The sequence below is a fragment of the Lichtheimia ornata genome, assembly GCF_029851405.1.
Source record: "Lichtheimia ornata isolate CBS 291.66 chromosome Unknown scaffold00028, whole genome shotgun sequence".
In the NCBI taxonomy this organism is placed as follows: Eukaryota; Fungi; Mucoromycota; class Mucoromycetes; order Mucorales; family Lichtheimiaceae; genus Lichtheimia; species Lichtheimia ornata.
In genome coordinates, this window is record NW_026695348.1 from 201460 (window position 1) to 219380 (window position 17921).

Below are 17921 nucleotides of genomic sequence, written 5' to 3' on the forward strand. Positions count from 1 at the left end.
ATTTTTTGCTCATATGCGTCACAAAGAAAACCAACAAATCGACAATGATACTCGTTTACAGCTGATGGATGACAACAATAGCGAAGATTGGGTCGATGGCTCCACACGACCACCACGAGCACTGGTTAGCAACAACAAAAACGTGAAACACACTCTTTGAGACAAACGATACTCATACACCTCTTTAGGCGTTTTGCCGCAAATCGCTATTGGGAGGATTAGTATGCGCTCTCGTACTTTTGGGCATGGCTATCGGTGCATGGGTCACTCCTCCTATCGCAATAAATGGGAGACTAGGCAAGTGTGCTATTTCTTTTACCTTGCAATAATACCGACAATTAACCCCACCCCCCCCCCACCCCGGACTTTTTTTATGCAGCAGAACAAGCCAAATCATCCATCTCCTCCACTAGTGGGCCGGCACCACGCAATATTATCATGATGATTAGTGATGGCATGGGACCAGCCTCTGTCTCATTTTCCCGTACATTTTACCAGTATATCCACGGCTTGCCGTATGACCATGAAATGCCCCTGGATACAGTATGTTGTTGTTTTTAGTGAATGAGTGTGTGTGTGTACAACACACCTTAGTGGCACGTGCGTTTCCGCTCAAACCCAATTTTATGGATCTCTAGATTCATGTTGGCCAGTCTCGAACAAGAAGCTCATCCACGTTGGTTACAGACAGTGCTGCGGGTGCCACAGCATTCAGCTGTGGTCTCAAGACATACAATGGAGCCATCGGAGGTAATACACAATTCCTTTTGTTTGCCACTTGCAGCTATGTATGCTCATTCATAATCCTGTTATTCAGTGGATCCCAAAAAGAATCCTTGTGGTACGGTCCTTGAGTCAGCCAAATATCACCGTGGCATGCGCACTGGTTTAGTAGCGACTTCACGCATCACACACGCAACACCTGCTTCATTTTCAGCACACGTTACTGATCGCGATAACGAGAATGCTATTGCCATACAACAAATTGGTGATTATCGATTGGGCCGCTCATTGGATCTCATGTTTGGAGGAGGCTACTGCCACTTTTTACCCAAGTCAGATCGCCGCAGCTGCCGCAAAGATGAACGTGATCTTTTTAAAGAAGCGAATGAAAAGTTTGGATGGGAACATGTTCTCTCAATTGATCACAATCGTACTGAATTCGATGCATTACCCGATGACGCAAGTGTGCTACCAGTCTTTGGTTTGTTTCATCCTGATGTAAGTGTGTGTGTGCCTCTTTAGAGTGATTCATGTAGAAAAGGCTGACGAGGCAATGGTGTCTCTTTTTGTATATAGCACATGAATTACGAGATTGACCGAGATCCAGCACTTGAACCGAGTCTCACAGAAATGACCGATAAAGCACTCAAGATTCTCTCGTCATCGGCTGAGAAAGATGAGGAGGAGGATAAAGGATTCTTTTTAATGGTGGAAGGGAGCCGTATTGACATGGCAGCTCATTCGTAAGTATCATGGTAACCATAGCAACGTCATGTAACTTTCTGACTTGCCATGTTCCATTTTCAGCAATGACCCTGTTGCCCATTTGCATGATATCCTAGAATACCAAAACACTATTGAGCTCGTCAAACGATTTGTGGACGAGCATCCCGATACATTATTGATTTCCACAAGCGATCATGAAACGGGAGGTCTTTCGCTGGCACGACAAGTCACTAGCGCTTATCCCAAATACTTGTGGTATGTGTATTGCGATTCCTATTTAAAGCAACGCATTGTGGTTGTCATGCTAACAATAGATAATAAGGTATCCCGATGTGCTTATTAAAGCAACCCAATCCACGGTCGCATTGGCCAACAAGATTAAGGCACAAGCATCGGTGTCACAAGATTTCTTGATCAAGGAGATTTTGCAAAAAGGTTTAGGCATTGGTGATCCCACTAAAGATGAGCTCGATCGCTTACTCAAGATTGGCTCCAAAAAGCGGTTGGATCAATACCTTGCTGAAATGATATCCATCCGTGCACAGCTTGGGGTAAGCTTTTTGTTTAAGAAAAAAAAGGACCCGTAGAATCGAAAAGCAATTGCTAACATGAGAACACTACTAGTGGGCAACGCATGGTCACAGCGGTGTGGATGTGAACTTGTATGCATACGGTGCTCAAGCCGACAGCTTACGAGGAAGCCATGAGAACATTGAAATCGGTGAATTCATTGCCCGTATGCTGAATCTTGATTTAAACGAGTTGACCACGATGTTGAATGAGTAAGCAATGTTGCAACTTTGGCTTGATGCGTTTGCTCATCCCCTTTTCAAAATATAGGGATAACGATGGCTTTTCCTTGGAAACGCTGAGCGATAATGACAAGAAGGAATACACTAATATGTTGGATACGTATCATTCCAATCCCAAAAACCTGCATCACCCATCCTACTAGACACATACATACGAACAGAAAAGAACAAGCGAGAACAAAATAAAAAGATCACGCACACGTTGCATATTTGTACATAGGCCAATACTAAGATGTCTAATTACCGGAAATGTGTAACAACGACATGTGGGTTGTCAAAAAGAAAAACATCCCGCGCCTTCATTTTGATCCGGATACGCGCGGGTAACTCATGCTGCGGACCGAAATCATTTGTTACATGTTGTGATGTACCGACCCCACGTCAGATGAGAGACCAGAATCCCTTCGCATGAGTACTTTTAAGCGTACTACAATCATCTCGCTTTTAGCTTTTTCTTCCATTCTTCTTTCTCCTCTCTTTCTTTCACATTCTTCTTTTTCTTTTACGTACGCTTCATAACAACAACATGACTGCAAGCCCTAGAGATAAGCCTGAGGTGAGCGAGAGAGCCTATTGCATGCCACAATCATTACCACGCAATCCACACACCCACACGCAAACACACCCACACAGGGGAAAAAGGGGTCCTACATGAGCTGATACTGACATACGACAACATGATCCACCCTACATCAGCAAACGAGCTCCTATGAAGAATCCGCGGATGATAAGGACTGGGACCCTGATGACTTGATTGACACGGCGACCTTTGACCAGCTCTTGGATATGGATGACGAGGATGATCATGAATTTTCATACGGCATTGTAGTCAATTACTTTGAGCAAGCGGAGTCGACGTTCAAGGACATGGATACGGCACTGTAAGTGATGATGACCTTTCCATTGTATTCATGTAACTTATGTATACATTTGAAACAGTGAAAAGCGAGATTTGTCAAAGTTGTCAGACTTGGGTCATTTTCTCAAGGGAAGTTCAGCAGCCATTGGATTGAAAAAGGTCAAGGCAACGTGTGAAAAGATTCAAAATATTGGCAACTGCCAAGATGAGGTCGGGACCAGTGCATTGGACGAGGGCGAAGCATTGAAAATGATCACCCAAATCCTACCGCGTGTCAAGGAAGAATATTCTGAAGCTGAACAGTACTTGAGAAGCTTTTATGAAGAACAAGATACTCGATAAAGGGAATTGCATGGTGAAACGCTAATGCAAAAAATAACCGGTTTGATCTTCCATTTCATAGCAGTAGTGCTGTTGGCTGTCATACACACACACACACACAAATCCCCTTCCTTCTTTTGTTACACCGTATTAATCTCCCACCCCCAACATACAATGATATCATCGTTCCCCCCAAACCCACCATCATTCATACATCGAGATCAGCAGACATCGGATGTGGTCTCGAACGTATGCACCGTTGTACGAATGGCTTCTTTGAGTTAACCACACGATCAAAAGGGATCCAAGGGATTAAACGTATTGGACCAGCCATTGAACCCAGCAGATGATAGGCGATTCTACAACATGGAATGTTGTTGACAAATGGGAGGGATCGTTCTTTGATAGCATGTTGGCCAAGACATGGCTTTGTTTATGTTGTATTGCGGCTATTTTGTACGCTACATAGGGTCTATGTGTGTTTGCAAATCCAAGACGACTAGCTTGATATTTAGCATAAAACCACAATGCTGCAACGGCAATGCATTTACCTTGTTTCAACCACTACACAACAAACTACCAAAAACAGGTGCTAGCCGATATCCAAAGTATGTGGCATCATGACATGTGCCAATGATCCTAGCCTAGTAGAGTACAGGTTCACAACAACAAGCTTATTTTGATACCACCACTTTATCACGTACATAGACTTGATGGGTACCCATTTTTATGGTGGTCAACAAACAAGAGACATCTACACTATGTACACCTTACAATGGCAAGGATCATGAATCAAGAAGGGGACATACGAGAGGTGCACAGGATTCTTTGTTCTCCCACGTTTTATATCTGGATCTTCCATCATGCGGACTTTTGGTCCATCTAGAAGCCGAAAAATCCTGGTCGGACGCTCATGATGTTAGAGGATCATGCGTTCGTGTCTACCCAAGGCAAACCTTTAGACGATTAAGAACGAACAAAGATCTCTTTTCATATACCACGGTACTCTAACAATTATGTTGAATATAGAGTTTATTCAATTGAAGTTGAAAAGAAGAAAAAGACATTGTATGTATGATGAATCCAAAGCAACAACATCATTGCCAAATGAATCAGATATGAAGGAATCACATAGAGCCAATGGGTACATCTCATTGTGTCGTCATTGTGATACTGGTTGCTGCCACCATAAGCGTTATCATCCATAATTCCAAAACATCTGCTGTGTGGTTTGACTCGAGCATGCCAACATCATCAATCCATGGCGATCAATCATCCTTCGTCAAAGATAAAAAAAGGCCTCTCTTCAAAAGCAATCCAATCCACCACCATCGTCAGCCATATTACCTACCCATCCTTCCCTGCTGGCTGCACTTGAATGCGTCCACCCATCATGACCATTGCAAATCCAATACGTTGATGGAAAGAACATCAATGATGGCTGCTCACCCAGGTGAGGATTGCTTGTATTGTGGTGTAGTTGATATGGAATCATCCAAGCTAAGCATCGCCAACCCAATCAATATCCAATGCCTTCCATCCCATGTACCAAATCATTATCCAGATCCATATCCGTATCCCCAGCAAGTCGAATGTATTGAAAGCAAGTTGCTACACGTAAATAAAGCTGCTTCTATATGATGGCTATCTGCTGTTCACGTAAAAAAGGTTGCATATAGCTTGAGACAATGGAGTAAAGACCTCGCTAATGGCAAATGCTGTTACGTTTGTGGTCGCGGCAGAGGCGCGTACAAGAGAAGTTGTAGTGTCAAGAGACTCGTGTGTTGTAGTAGTGGGGGTGCACACGCCATGGAGTTGCCATTCAGTCAAGGCAATCGGATCAAGGCAGCTGTAGGATTGACATTGATGGGTTGAAGCAGGACAATCGTTCGAAGTTCGTAGTCGTACTCGAATGGGGCTAAGAGTTGAGAATGGGAGGAAGAGGGAATAAAGTGTGAGTGGAAGAGTTGGAAATTAAAGCTTGTTGTTGAGCTGCCCTACAAATGCATGAACGTTTGTACATCATTGAGATTACCCTCCTCGAACGTGAAACTTTCACACATGATGCTCTCAGACACGCTGACCAACATTGTTCTTAAAGATCACATGCTTCATGATGAAGACTTTGAGTGGGAGGGTGTAATCGATGATACTCATCATTTATTGTTCCAGCTTTGCCCATCGAATCAAGGCAACTACAACTGATCTTTTGGGTATGTGCACGTCCCTGTAGTTGAAGAACAACATGTTTTATTGATTATAGTGATTCATGATATGATGATGGAGGATGCATTGTATGCTATGAAGGTGATGCTCACGTGACCCATTCACGGTGATGGGTGGATGGATGTAAGATGCACCACGAGGTAAGTAGGGGAACACGCGTCTTGCCTTACTGGTTTCCAATTTTGGCGGGGACCATTGCTGCTGTTGGCTGTTGCTGCTGGCTGCTCTTTCCTTGGTTCCTAACCAGACATTGTATACCATGGTGAGTAATGGATGAGTGTTTGCCATCTGCCTAATCCAGTACTTGACAGCTTACTTATATGCTAATAGGATTTACCACCAAACTGGGTGACTCGCCATTCGCGTACTTACAACAAAGAATACTACTTTAACACGGTGACCAAGGAATCACGATGGGATCCTCCTGCTGCCGACAACGAGCGTGTGAGAGCCAGCCATTTGCTCGTCAAGCACAAAGACTCCAGAAGACCTTCCTCGTGGCGAGAGGTAAATGAATGGGTGATTGTGTGTGTGTGTGGCTCTTTTATGCTAACATACCACTATGAATATAGGAAAACATCACGCGTTCCAAAGAAGAAGCGTTAGAGATCCTTGAAGAATATCAAAGAAAGATTGAAGATGGTGAAGAGACCTTGTCAGCCTTGGCAACCAACTTTTCGGATTGTTCGAGCGCCAAGCGTGGTGGTGATTTGGGCTACTTCGAACGAGGACAAATGCAGAAACCCTTTGAGGAGGCAGCTTTTGCACTTCAAGTCGGTGAATTGAGCAAGCCTGTTTGGACCGATAGTGGCGTACATCTTATCCTTAGAACCGCCTAGAAAGAGAGAGTGTATCCATAACACAAAACACATTTTTCAATTCCATTTTCGTTCTTTCATGTTGTTGCGCATTAAAATCCATCATGTATTTTCTCTCTCTTGATTGTCGTGGTCATCTTTGTTGAGGCAAAAGGGAGCAGGAGGGCATCACACCATGTGCAATAATGATGCCATATTCATACAACCAGGAGTAGTGTAGATAATTGGTGTCTGGACCCCCCCCCACCCCCATCACATCATGCATGATCATTATTACACATCGCTCTCATCTCCTCCTCCACCACCACCACCACCAAATGCCCTCGTGCTAGATTAAATGATGCAGGGTTTTCCTTGTTGGACAAGAGCAATTGAGTGCATACCGCTATGACGCATGACTCTCTCTTTTAGTTACGCTGCAACAAGATGATGTCGTCAAGGGTTACAAATGAGACATGCAGAAAATGATTAATGGGAATTGGATGTCCGTTATCAAAGTGGTGTAAGCTTTGCCAAGTAGAGCACCACCCATCATCATCAATCATTCTTCAGGGCCATTCTACTACGACGTAGTATACGTTTTCTAAAAGGCCGCATTCAATGAAGAAAAGAATCCTCCGGTGATGGTGACAAGTATTACTACAATGATTGAAATCATACAATCAAGGAAAAATTACCACAAGGATCAGCGGCTGATCATTAGAAAAAAGAAAAACCCTGTGCATGCAGGGCAAACGTGTCATTGTCGGCTGCGGCGGTGTTGAAAATATGGTATCCATCCTCGCCTACTTTTTTTTTTGGTCTCCCCCATCAGCCCATCATGAAAAAGTTGTACTTTTCCTTTCATGGTATCTATTATGCGGATCATCCACACACACACACGCATGGACTCGCTGATCATTGTGTCTCAAGATGTATGTTTGTGTAGCACGCACGATATATCCTTTTCAAGAGGGAGAGAGATGACCGTCATTACTGCAATGGCATATTAGATGAATGAAAAAAGGGGGGGTTACTGTTTATCATGGATCGACCCGACGACGACGACGACGTAATGAACACAATGACATGTGGGTTTCGTGATCCGAAAGTAGCACATTGGATTATTGCTGCTACTACTGCTGCCATGCGACAACTCGTGTCAAGGTGGGATAACCCAAAATGGGAAACCACGGGCGAACGACGACATGTGTGTGCTGCATAAGGTACCACAACGAGGATCATTCTACATTATGTATGCATCTCCTATCTTTTAGCCACACACACATAGATGCACACAGACATTATTGTATGTACACAAGCACACACATATCAAAGGATGATCACGCCATCATGAAAAAGGGTTAATGTGAAAATAGAATGGCTTTGTTTATTAAGAGGGTCGGGTTCATACATGAAAAATGGTGAAATAAAAAGAGAGAGAGTGATAATAACTCTCTTGCACGTACACAGTTGACATATAGAAAAAAAGGTGTTGGGGGGGTAAAAAGATGAAAAACTATGTACACACATCCTTAAATGAAGAAAATAGTTGCAGTGTTCAATGACAGCTGCAAGAAAGGCAATGGAAGATAGAGGTGAAATTATAGAAGAAATGGTGAGTTGGTGGAAAAGATTTGAGAAACGCATGCAAAGGGAGATAATGCAGAAAGAAAAAGTGATGCAAATAAAAAAGCAAGAAACAAGAATAAGCTTTTGGGGAAGCAAATAAAAAAAGGGGAAGAGCAAAAATGGGATTGTTGGATGATAGAGAGAAAGAGATGATGATAATGATGTAGAACCTTAGGAGAGAATAGAAGAGAAGAGCGCTTGTTGATGATGATGGGGATTGCTCTCTTTTTACAAGAAGTTTTGCATATAAGTGTTGACGGTACGAGAGTTAGAGTTGGCACCAGTGGATGGAGATAGCTTATCCTTGGTGGTATGACGATGAATGCGGATGTGTTGGTTGAGATTATCAGAGCGAGAGAAGCGCTTGGAGCATGAATGATAGGGGCATTCAAAAGGCTTTTCAAGGGTATGGATGGAGCGAATGTGTCGCTTGAGATGTTCAGAGCGCTTGAACACCTTGCCGCAATCATCATGTTGACAAGTGAACATCTTTTGGCCCGCAGCACCAGGGTTGCTGGAAACACGACGACCACGAGAACGAGCAGCAGGTTTCTTGGCTCCTTGTTTTTTAGTAGTAGGTGAGGATTGCTTTTGAGCAACCATGTTGTTGTTGTTGTCATTAGGGTTGTTGTTGTTGATGTTGCTATGGGTGCTGGCATTATCCGAAGAAGGAAGAGAAAGTAATGGCGGCGAGCCTGCGACCGCAGAAGGCATCACAGCTGTGGGAGCTGCCGTCAAGGCAGCTGCATCCACAAGCGAAGCACCAGTGTAATCAAACATGGTGGGTGGGATGTATTGTTGCTGCTGCTGCTGCTGTTGAGTAGTAGTAAATAGCCATTGTGCAGGAGTCGTAGTAGTAGTAGTGGCTGCTGGATGTTGAGGCGTACCAGAAGCATACATATCCAGGTAGCTTGGCACAAAACGCTTATCGTCAAAAGAGGTACAATGTTGCATGTTGTAAACGTAATCCTCATAGTCGTTGCTAGGAGATGGTGTTTGTTGCTCGGTATCAGAAAAGCTAGCTTCACTGTGGTTGGAAAGAAGTTCGGCGTAGCTGAAACGACGCATGTAGTCTTGTGGCTCGGTGTACATGTTGCCAAGAGGAAAACCACAATCGCCAACCGGGGCGGCAGGGTTATCAAAAGTAGTAGGTTGTTGAGGAGCGACGTATGTTGGAGAGTACATGATGGATGTATATAAGTAGACTACTATGGGTTGTCTAGATGAAGATGTATGTGTAAGTATCATGTATGTGTGTGCGATTGTAAATGATGATAATTACTCAACAATGTAAGAGCAGGCTCTATCACGCAAGAGAGACTAGTAGAAAGAGGATTACTTTTTTTGAGTGATGAAAAAAAGAAAAGAGATGGATCGAATGGATGGGTTTTATGTATTCGAGGATTGATGGGATGTGCGTAAGAAAAGGGGAGGATGCAATAAATGAAAAGTAAATCAGATCAGGGATGAAGGAGCAAGGAACAAGGCGAAAGAGAGAAAAGAGAAATGATGGAGCAGAAAGAGTAAATAGTAAAAGGTGGAGTAACAGTGCGTGCACGCAAATGGTGGGATGCACGCACACTCCTGGTGGTGTATAGCAAACATATTATTTTTAACCATCATCATCGATCAAAAAGAAAACGAGCATGGCAGAAGACCACGGGGCCAGTGTTGATACCTGCCATTCTAAGCCATGCTAAACCTGTTTGTCGCAATCAACAGGCAGACATGATGTTAATTGCCAAATCGGATCCGATTGACAGCGGCAAGGGGTGCACACACACACGCACACATGTCGCTTACGATTGTCAATAATAAACAATTGCACCGTGCACACACATACAAACACACGTATCACATGGGGGGGGGGGAAGAGGGGAGGAGAAGAAAAGAAAATCGAGCGAGAGAGAGAGAGAAAAAGGCAGCTTAGCCAAACCGAATTTTGGGTTTGACGACCCTGCAAGTCGATGATCGACGGAAGCACCAAAATAGGAGATGGATAGCAGGGGTTGATGCAATGCCATCTTTCCAATGTATGAAAATGTCAATACACAACGTGCCACGGACTCCACGCTCGAGTTGGGCTGCATGGTAATCACTTTAGATTGTTGACCTTTACCCCCCTCCCGTGTATGTACTTTTGGATCTCCCTTTGTTAACCAACTGTCACGCTTTATTGCATATACGTTTTTTTAATCTACTTTTTTTTCATCAATTCTGAAAACATTTCCATTAATTCTTGATGGTTTGGATTAGGATCCTCACTGCTGGTCAAAAACATGCTTCCAAATCTATCTTTATCATCTTCGGATTGGGAAGGTGATGATGATGATGATGGTGATGATGACGATGGTGATTGTGAGGAGGAGGTAGAGGTGGTAGTAGTAGTAGTTGAAGTAGCGATAGGGGTGACGGATGCTGCTGCTGCTGAGGATGATAATGGCTGTGTGTTGTTGCTGCTAATTATGGATGATGCAGTGATAGGTTGATGCAATCGTACAATAACGCGTGGACGACCATGAGCATCGAATCCAGTGCTATCCACGTAGAACGTGCGTACGCTCTTGTCGCCACTACGACGTAAATTGACAGCTGATGATTTTGGAAGGAATGCAACGACACCGCCTATACCGACAGCGTATCCACCATCGACTGCATTAAGGATACGACCCTGCACCGGATATCCATGTGGCATGGTATGATCGCTGTAGGTAGGTCCCACCACCACACGCTGCTGTCGATTGCCATCCATGTCAAAGGTGGCACCCACATAGTCGAATACTTGATCCTCCACCAATTCCTTGCTTGCAATCTTGGCTTGAAAGTCACCAGCGCGTTTAGTCATACGTTTGACATAGTGCTTAAATTCTCCAGCTGTCATGGCTGCCACGTTGTATTCCACATGCTCCTTGCGTGCTACAGGTCGCTTCGATCCACCAAAGTTCTCTTTCCACCGTCTCACGAAATACACCTGGCTGGTGCCTGATTGCCATGGTGTTTGATGTTCAGTTGTATCGAGATCGCTGACTGTAATGTAAGGTGTGCGTACAACGGTAGGCAAACTGCGTTTAAGGCCCCATTCGCCCGAGCGCTTGCAGTTTTTCGATGTCGTATACACTTGTGCAAGCTTGCGATCAAAGCTGGCAAGTCGTGAATGACGAAGCGCACTGGCGAAGGTTTTGTCCATTACAGCTGGCTGACACACAAGGGCTAACGATATATCCGACAAACAAGAGGGAAAAAGAAAATATTTGCTAGGGCCTTGTTGCTACAACACCACAACATTCACTCATATCCATTCAAATTCCCGCTCAATCAATCGTGCCTGATACTTAAGACATCCACCCATCTTTTACTACTATCACCCTTCGTCTTATTATTATCACTACTACTACTACTACTACTACTACTACTAGTACTATCACTACCGCTTCTTCCAGAAACTAAATAAATCTTGTTGTGCTCCTCCACTCTTCTTTTTGCCTCCAAAGCTCTTCTTTTTAGGTTCTTCAGGGGTCCGCTTGGGTGAATTCATTGTTGTTGTTGTTGTTGCTGCTGCTTCAGGTGCATCCACCTCTTCCCATTCCCATACATCTTCAGTCACTAGATCATGTAATATACATATAAGTGATCCCATTCTTTTATACCAATCCATCATTCCTTCCTCACTTACCCATAAATCCACGCTCATTGGTATACTGTTTCTTCTTAAGAACCTTACGCTTTGTCTTGCCTGGAGTAGTACTGGTAGTAGCAGGTGATGATGGTGCTGCCTCTTCCTCTTGTACCGGAGCTATAGTCAATCTTAGATACAATGCATTTCTTTCATCACCCTTATGCATATTACCTTTGTCTGGTGTGTTTGCTTTATCATCTGTTTGCATTGGATCATCACGTACAGGTGTTCCAGCATCCTTCATATCCTCATCACCATCATCGAAAAAGATGTCATCAGCTGAAACCGATGGTGGTGGTGGTGATTGTTTCTTTGGAGCTGAGCTTGTAGATGGGACATTCTTGTTTTTGGATGTAGACTTTTCCTCCTCACGTTCCTGCCGTTTACCAAGGGTGGTAGATGTTGTGTTTTTCTAATAGCTTTGTGAGTACAAGGAATACTTTTCTACCAAATGAATGTCTGTACTTCTCCAAATATTGATGCTGTAGTCGATTTCTTGGGTGCAGGTTCAGGCTTCTTTTCTGATGATGCTGGCTTGGTTGTTGCAGGTTCCGGTTGCTTGGCAAAAGTCGAGGTAGTCGTCGTAGAGGCTGTGGTGGATGTTTTGGATGGTTGATATGTATCATCAGCAGTCGAGCATTTGAACACGCCGCATCTATGCAATAACATTAGCCTTACTCATTCTACGATGCTCCTCCATTGACCACCTACTTTATACGATCTGCAAGTGCAAGATGTGGGATATCTCTGCTAGCAGTGACAAGCACAGATAAATCCTATTTGGCAAATGATGATGAGACACACGTGGCTCTCTCCATATGCTCCATCCATCACTCACCTTGGGTTCATACGGTAATACGCTGTATACATGCATTCCAGTAATGGTTTTGAATAGCTTCTTGGTCTCTGAATACCACCTGTCAACATACAACGTCGAGAGAAACGATGAAAAATAGGCATACCTTCCAACTCGTTATCCTTGACAAGTCGCATTGTATATCGATCTTCGCCAATCAGCTCGCCACCGATATAATACACGGATCGCACTTGTTCATTGGCTTGTGCAAACGTCCACAGTGCTCTACGTATTCGAATGTTTAGCTGCGATGCTCGAATGGGAGGTGTGTGTGTCTCTTTTTTTTTGTTGCTTACTGTTTGGCCTTGTTGACGTGTAGCCCAAGTTGTCTCGCCAGTAGCTTGTACGTGACCTTTGTTCAAGAGCAACGTTAACGACAATGTGTGAATGGAAAGGAGTAATTATGCCATACGGGTCGTTTTTCTTGTAGCACGGTGACAGTGAGATATTCGTCCATGGTTAACCTGCATCCAAGACGCGAACGCGACCACTTTATTACGCGACTCTCAAAATTCGAAGCAGCTGGTGCAACATCACCACCATTCACCGCCACCGAGATTGCCATGGATACCACCATCCTCCTCAACACCTTTAATGGAATAAGACTTACTGCTATGAACCTTTAGAAAGAGCCTTCCATACTTGAACACACATGTCCCACGTGGTTCCTATCACTAGAGAACATCATCGTTTGTCTATATCAAAAGCCTTCATTCATCAATAAACCCCATGAGAATGCATGTTGGTCTTTATTTAGCAACTGCTTCCTTGTGTTAATCCCATAATCCTCAACAATGAAACGCGTATAACAAAGAAGGAAGCAACACAATGATAAAAGTGCAACTGAATTGGGTGTGGATGGATTCATTGTATACTACCGGAACAACAACAGCGAATACTATCACGTATGGAATCATAAGAAAAAAGGACTTCTTGTGGGACCAAAAGATAACGTAGTCTACGGGGATGCATCTTGCATGATTTTGAATGTTGGTAACAAAAGCCACTATAAGAGCCAAGTGTGCGGGGGGTGGGGCATAATGGGGCTATCAGTGTATCCTTCCTTTTTCTACCGCCTCCTGTCAAAGACTTTATACATTTTTGTTTATGAAGACCTCTTCCACCCCAGGCTCGGATGACGAAGGTGCTGTCGTGAGCGATAACGATTTGGCTCAGTACATGCCACAGCCTGATGCTGATGGTTTTATCTTTCCGGAGCGCATTCTCAGCAGCAGCAACAACAACAGCAGCAAAAAGGAAAAGAGCACCACACCCGTTAGCAGAAATGTCCCTTCATGGCCCGATTCGACGTGTATCGATCTCACAGATGACGATCCGTTACCGATATCCGCAGCAGCCGTTGTTCCCGTTGTTGACTCGAGTGAAGACGAGCAAGAACAAGAGCCTACAACACGTCAACACCAACAACCAAGAGTCGAATCGGCGTTCATATCATCATCATCAGCAGCATCCTCATCACGCGAAACGACACCTACTCCCAATACCGTTGAAAAGAGTGACTCGGGTTATCTTGATTTTGATGAACTTATGGAGGATGTGGAAGAAGAAGAAGAAGAAGAGATTGATGTTACTGGCATGGCAACAAGTGATGAGATGGACATTCAGCAAGAGCAGCACGACATGTTGACAGAAGAGGAATATCAATTGGAGGAGGAGACAGCATTAGAAGGTAGCCGTGTGAAGCAGCCGCGTCCTGTTCCCACCGAACCAACGACAACATCAAACTTTGATCCAGGGATGGAAGATGACACTTTTGACGATTTTGATATCAGTGCCGAATTGTCTGATGTCAATTCAAGCATATTTGAAAGCCCAGCACCAGCACTACCACCATCCAAGGCGCATCATCGATCATCATTGAAAATACCCCACCACCACCACCACCAGCCATCAACAACAACAACCAAAGTCAATGACACTACAATGATTAAAACAACGGCACGTCGAATACATCTTGGAAAGGACATGATGGTGCGACCCAAACCGAAAAAGAGAAGATGCAACAAGTTACCCACTGGCTATGTATACGACATTTGCATGTTTTTCCATGCTGAATTGGAACCGCTCGATGGTGATGCACCTCATCCTGAATCACCTTACCGGATCTATGAGATTTATAAGCGTTTGAGGAATGAAGGGTTATTGGATCAATGCGTACGTATCAAGAGTCGCTATGCAAATCGACAAGAGATTTTAAACGTGCATGAATTTGAGCATTACGATAAAATGCGCGCTCTCGAAGGTAAAGTCACACACACACACACACACATGCATCATGTCCTCATCATCATCATTCTACATTAGATATGGACCGAAATCAATTGATTGATCTTGCAAGAGAGTATGATTCTTTATATCTCAATGCCGAATCCTTCAATTGTGCCCTTTTATCAGCTGGATCGGTCATTGAAGCATGTGTGGCGGTGGTCAAGGATCAAGTCAAGAACGCATTTGCTATTGTACGGCCTCCAGGACATCATGCGGAACAAAGTGAACCTATGGGATTTTGTCTTTTCAACAATGTGGCCGTGGCGATTTCCTACTTGCGAGAACATCATCCTGAAATCGGGCGGATAATGGTTTTGGATTGGTAAGTGTGTGTGTCATTATCGATCGCTTGGGACAAAGGATTGACATTGGAAACGTTAGGGATATTCATTTTGGTATGGTTTATGCATAAAAGAAAGGAGGAAGAGGAGAAGGACGAGGATTAACGATGGCTACCACCACCTAATAGGCAATGGTACACAACGTTTGACAAACGATGATCGAGATGTGTTGTACGTATCCCTTCACCGGTACGACAATCAAGATTTCTATCCTTGCGATTCTCGTGGTAGTGAGATTTATTGTGGCAGTGGCAATGGAAAAGGGAGGTGAGTAAGTGGAAAAAGGGAGATGACGACGATCGATCTGATGATGGGTGTTGGCATAGAACGGTGAATATACCCTGGTCATGGGAGGAGGTGACCGATGGCGACTACATTTACGCCTTTCAACAAGTGGTGATGCCGATCGCCATGGAATTTGCTCCGTCTTTGGTCATTGGTAAGTCAAGAGAAAGAGAGAGAGAGCAAAAGGAGGAGGACTCTTGTGTTGATCATTGACATGTTTGTCGTGCAGTATCAGCAGGGTTTGATGCAGCCCTTGGTGATCATATTGGACAATGTTGTGTCACACCAGCAGGATATGGACAAATGACACATTTGTTGAAAAGTTTGGCTGATGGTCGATTGATGTTGGCGTTGGAAGGCGGATACAATCTTGAGGCAATCTCCAAATCGGCAGCGGCGTGTATGGAAGTCCTCGTAGGGGATGCACCCCAACTTCCTGAAATCGTTCAACCCACAAGTCAATGTATCAAATTAATCAAACGCATTAAACGTATACAGCAAGAATATTGGAGATGTTTTTAATCTCTTGTAAATACATTCATCTTTTTCGTCTCTGTTGCCGTTTGCGTAAGATTCATGTGTAATTAGCAACTTTTGTCTCCTTTCATGCAAGACCTCGTGTGTGACAAGAGGTTTTAGAAAAAGAGAGAGAGAGAAAATGAGAACTTTCCTTTTTGTCCTTTGATGACAACGACGACGATAGTAATAGAGTATCATTGTTCTCCCTCTTTTTCCCCATTCATTGATTGCGTATGTTGTGTGTGTGTGTGCGTGTGTGAGGGAAAGCGAATGTGCGTGTGTGTATGTTTTCCTTTTCCATCGTGTGGCAGTGACATTAATATGCAAGTGTGTGATAGGCTTGGCACACCAATAAAGAGTGACTATCGCACAACATCGGCAAGAGCCGCATTTTATGTACCCAATGATATCAGCTGAGCGGTGAGTGTATAGCTGATACGGCAATTACCGGTAATTGGAATCACAGCTCAGTTTTACAGTGATGGTGGTGGTGGTGGTGGTGAGTGGGTAGTGGTCATTTGAGAATGATGAGTGGGTGGTGTTAAATGGCCGTATGAGCCTGGTTATTGCTTACTGTAGAGGAGAGAATGATGATTTTAAGTATGGTGCTAATCCAAATTCAATACAGGAGCAGCTGGTAAAGACCCTGCTATGGGGCAATCCGGAGCAAAAAAAAATCAATTTGAGGGGGCGGTTACGCGTGTCTAGTGTGAGTAATGTGTGCGTGTGTGTGTGTGTGATGTAGGCCTGTGTCACCCAATAATGTTTCATGACCCGCACTCTGCGGCGGTTTTTTTTTGCTGGGCCAAAGTGAGAGGCCACGCACTCACCGCTTGCACTCGCACAGCTCACACAACTACTCTCCACCCACCACCACACACTTCACACACACACACACACCACCCACTGCTTTCTTACTGAGGTGAGTACTTCCTCCCCTCCCCTCTCCGCAGGCTTAAGAAAAATTTCATTATGCTACTCAAGCAACTCTCTCCAACCCTGATCCTCATCGCCCTCATCACCTCCCTCATCGCGTTTTTTCGAACTTTGCGTTTGATACAAACTGTATGGCTTTTTCTCACTTTGTTTTTCTTCTACCTCTTTAGAACCATGCCCAAAGAAGCCGTTAGCAAGCGTTCTGCCAAGTCTGAGAATGGCAAGCGTACTAAGAAGGACAAGACTGGTCCCAAGCGTGGTTTGTCTGCCTACATGTTTTTCTCCCAGGAGATGCGTCCCAAGGTCAAGGAAGAGAACCCTGATGCTAGCTTTGGTATGGCTGTTTTTTGACATCATTTTTTTTATCTTTACATGAATAAGCTGCTAACCCAATGTTGATAAAAAGGTACCCTTGGCAAGATCTTGGGTGAAAAGTGGAAGGCCATGAGTGACGAAGAAAAGGCTGTAAGTATAGCGTAACGCGCGCGCACACGCATACACGCGATGGGAGAGTGGAGGAAGCAATCCATTTTTTTTTTACTTTTTTGACTAATTGAGCCCGCGAACGCGCGCGTGTGCATTTTTTTATAGCCCTACACTGCCAAGGCTGAGGAAGACAAGAAGCGTTATGAGGCTGAAAAGGCTGCTGTGAGTATACTCATCCCCATCCTTGTTTCTTTTTTCTTCCTTGCTGACAAACAACTATTATAAATAGCTCGAGAAGTCTGGTTAAGAAAACAAACATTCCTTGGAATTACACGCATTTTCATTACCACACATACACAACACACAACTCACGCACCCATTTTCATGTTTCTCTCTTGCAGACAAACAGGCCCCCATATATGCAAACCCACTATCACACACATCCGTTATCTGAATGCAGTCAACATAGTTTCTTCAATTTTGATTTTTCTTTTATT

General features: G+C 44.0%; 8 protein-coding genes across 8 annotated transcripts; 5 read left to right on the forward strand and 3 right to left on the reverse strand.

Annotated features, from left to right (window-relative positions):
- Nucleotides 1-13: 13 nt before the first annotated feature.
- Nucleotides 14-2404, forward strand: O0I10_006405 (uncharacterized protein; the record flags this gene model as incomplete). Its single annotated transcript, XM_058486433.1, has 10 exons — nt 14-124; nt 189-297; nt 380-543; nt 639-750; nt 818-1221; nt 1300-1466; nt 1531-1704; nt 1772-2000; nt 2074-2231; nt 2290-2404. 10 exons carry the CDS (start codon nt 14-16, stop codon nt 2402-2404), a joined length of 1743 nt encoding a protein of 580 aa, XP_058342790.1.
- Nucleotides 2405-2787: 383 nt separating this feature from the next.
- Nucleotides 2788-3462, forward strand: O0I10_006406 (uncharacterized protein; the record flags this gene model as incomplete). The annotated part of the gene is made up of 3 exons (XM_058486434.1): nt 2788-2817; nt 2958-3142; nt 3201-3462. 3 exons carry the CDS (start codon nt 2788-2790, stop codon nt 3460-3462), a joined length of 477 nt encoding a protein of 158 aa, XP_058342791.1.
- Nucleotides 3463-5926: 2464 nt separating this feature from the next.
- O0I10_006407 (peptidyl-prolyl cis-trans isomerase pin1) lies at nt 5927-6506 on the forward strand (the record flags this gene model as incomplete). The annotated part of the gene is made up of 3 exons (XM_058486435.1): nt 5927-5929; nt 5998-6174; nt 6240-6506. The coding sequence occupies 3 exons, from the start codon at nt 5927-5929 to the stop codon at nt 6504-6506; spliced, it is 447 nt and encodes a 148-aa protein (XP_058342792.1).
- A 1818-nt stretch (nt 6507-8324) lies between these two features.
- O0I10_006408 (uncharacterized protein) lies at nt 8325-9281 on the reverse strand (the record flags this gene model as incomplete). Its single annotated transcript, XM_058486436.1, has 1 exon — nt 8325-9281. One exon carries the CDS (start codon nt 9279-9281, stop codon nt 8325-8327), a length of 957 nt encoding a protein of 318 aa, XP_058342793.1.
- Nucleotides 9282-10293: 1012 nt separating this feature from the next.
- On the reverse strand, nt 10294-11283 carry O0I10_006409 (uncharacterized protein; the record flags this gene model as incomplete). Its single annotated transcript, XM_058486437.1, has 1 exon — nt 10294-11283. The coding sequence occupies one exon, from the start codon at nt 11281-11283 to the stop codon at nt 10294-10296; it is 990 nt and encodes a 329-aa protein (XP_058342794.1).
- A 237-nt stretch (nt 11284-11520) lies between these two features.
- O0I10_006410 (uncharacterized protein) lies at nt 11521-13085 on the reverse strand (the record flags this gene model as incomplete). Its single annotated transcript, XM_058486438.1, has 9 exons — nt 11521-11699; nt 11770-11889; nt 11944-12184; nt 12238-12427; nt 12484-12548; nt 12611-12678; nt 12735-12853; nt 12925-12980; nt 13041-13085. The coding sequence occupies 9 exons, from the start codon at nt 13083-13085 to the stop codon at nt 11521-11523; spliced, it is 1083 nt and encodes a 360-aa protein (XP_058342795.1).
- Nucleotides 13086-13735: 650 nt separating this feature from the next.
- O0I10_006411 (uncharacterized protein) lies at nt 13736-16065 on the forward strand (the record flags this gene model as incomplete). Its single annotated transcript, XM_058486439.1, has 6 exons — nt 13736-14891; nt 14954-15239; nt 15299-15312; nt 15387-15525; nt 15585-15697; nt 15773-16065. 6 exons carry the CDS (start codon nt 13736-13738, stop codon nt 16063-16065), a joined length of 2001 nt encoding a protein of 666 aa, XP_058342796.1.
- Nucleotides 16066-17172: 1107 nt separating this feature from the next.
- O0I10_006412 (uncharacterized protein) lies at nt 17173-17731 on the forward strand (the record flags this gene model as incomplete). Its single annotated transcript, XM_058486440.1, has 4 exons — nt 17173-17332; nt 17405-17463; nt 17590-17646; nt 17714-17731. 4 exons carry the CDS (start codon nt 17173-17175, stop codon nt 17729-17731), a joined length of 294 nt encoding a protein of 97 aa, XP_058342797.1.
- Nucleotides 17732-17921: the final 190 nt, after the last annotated feature.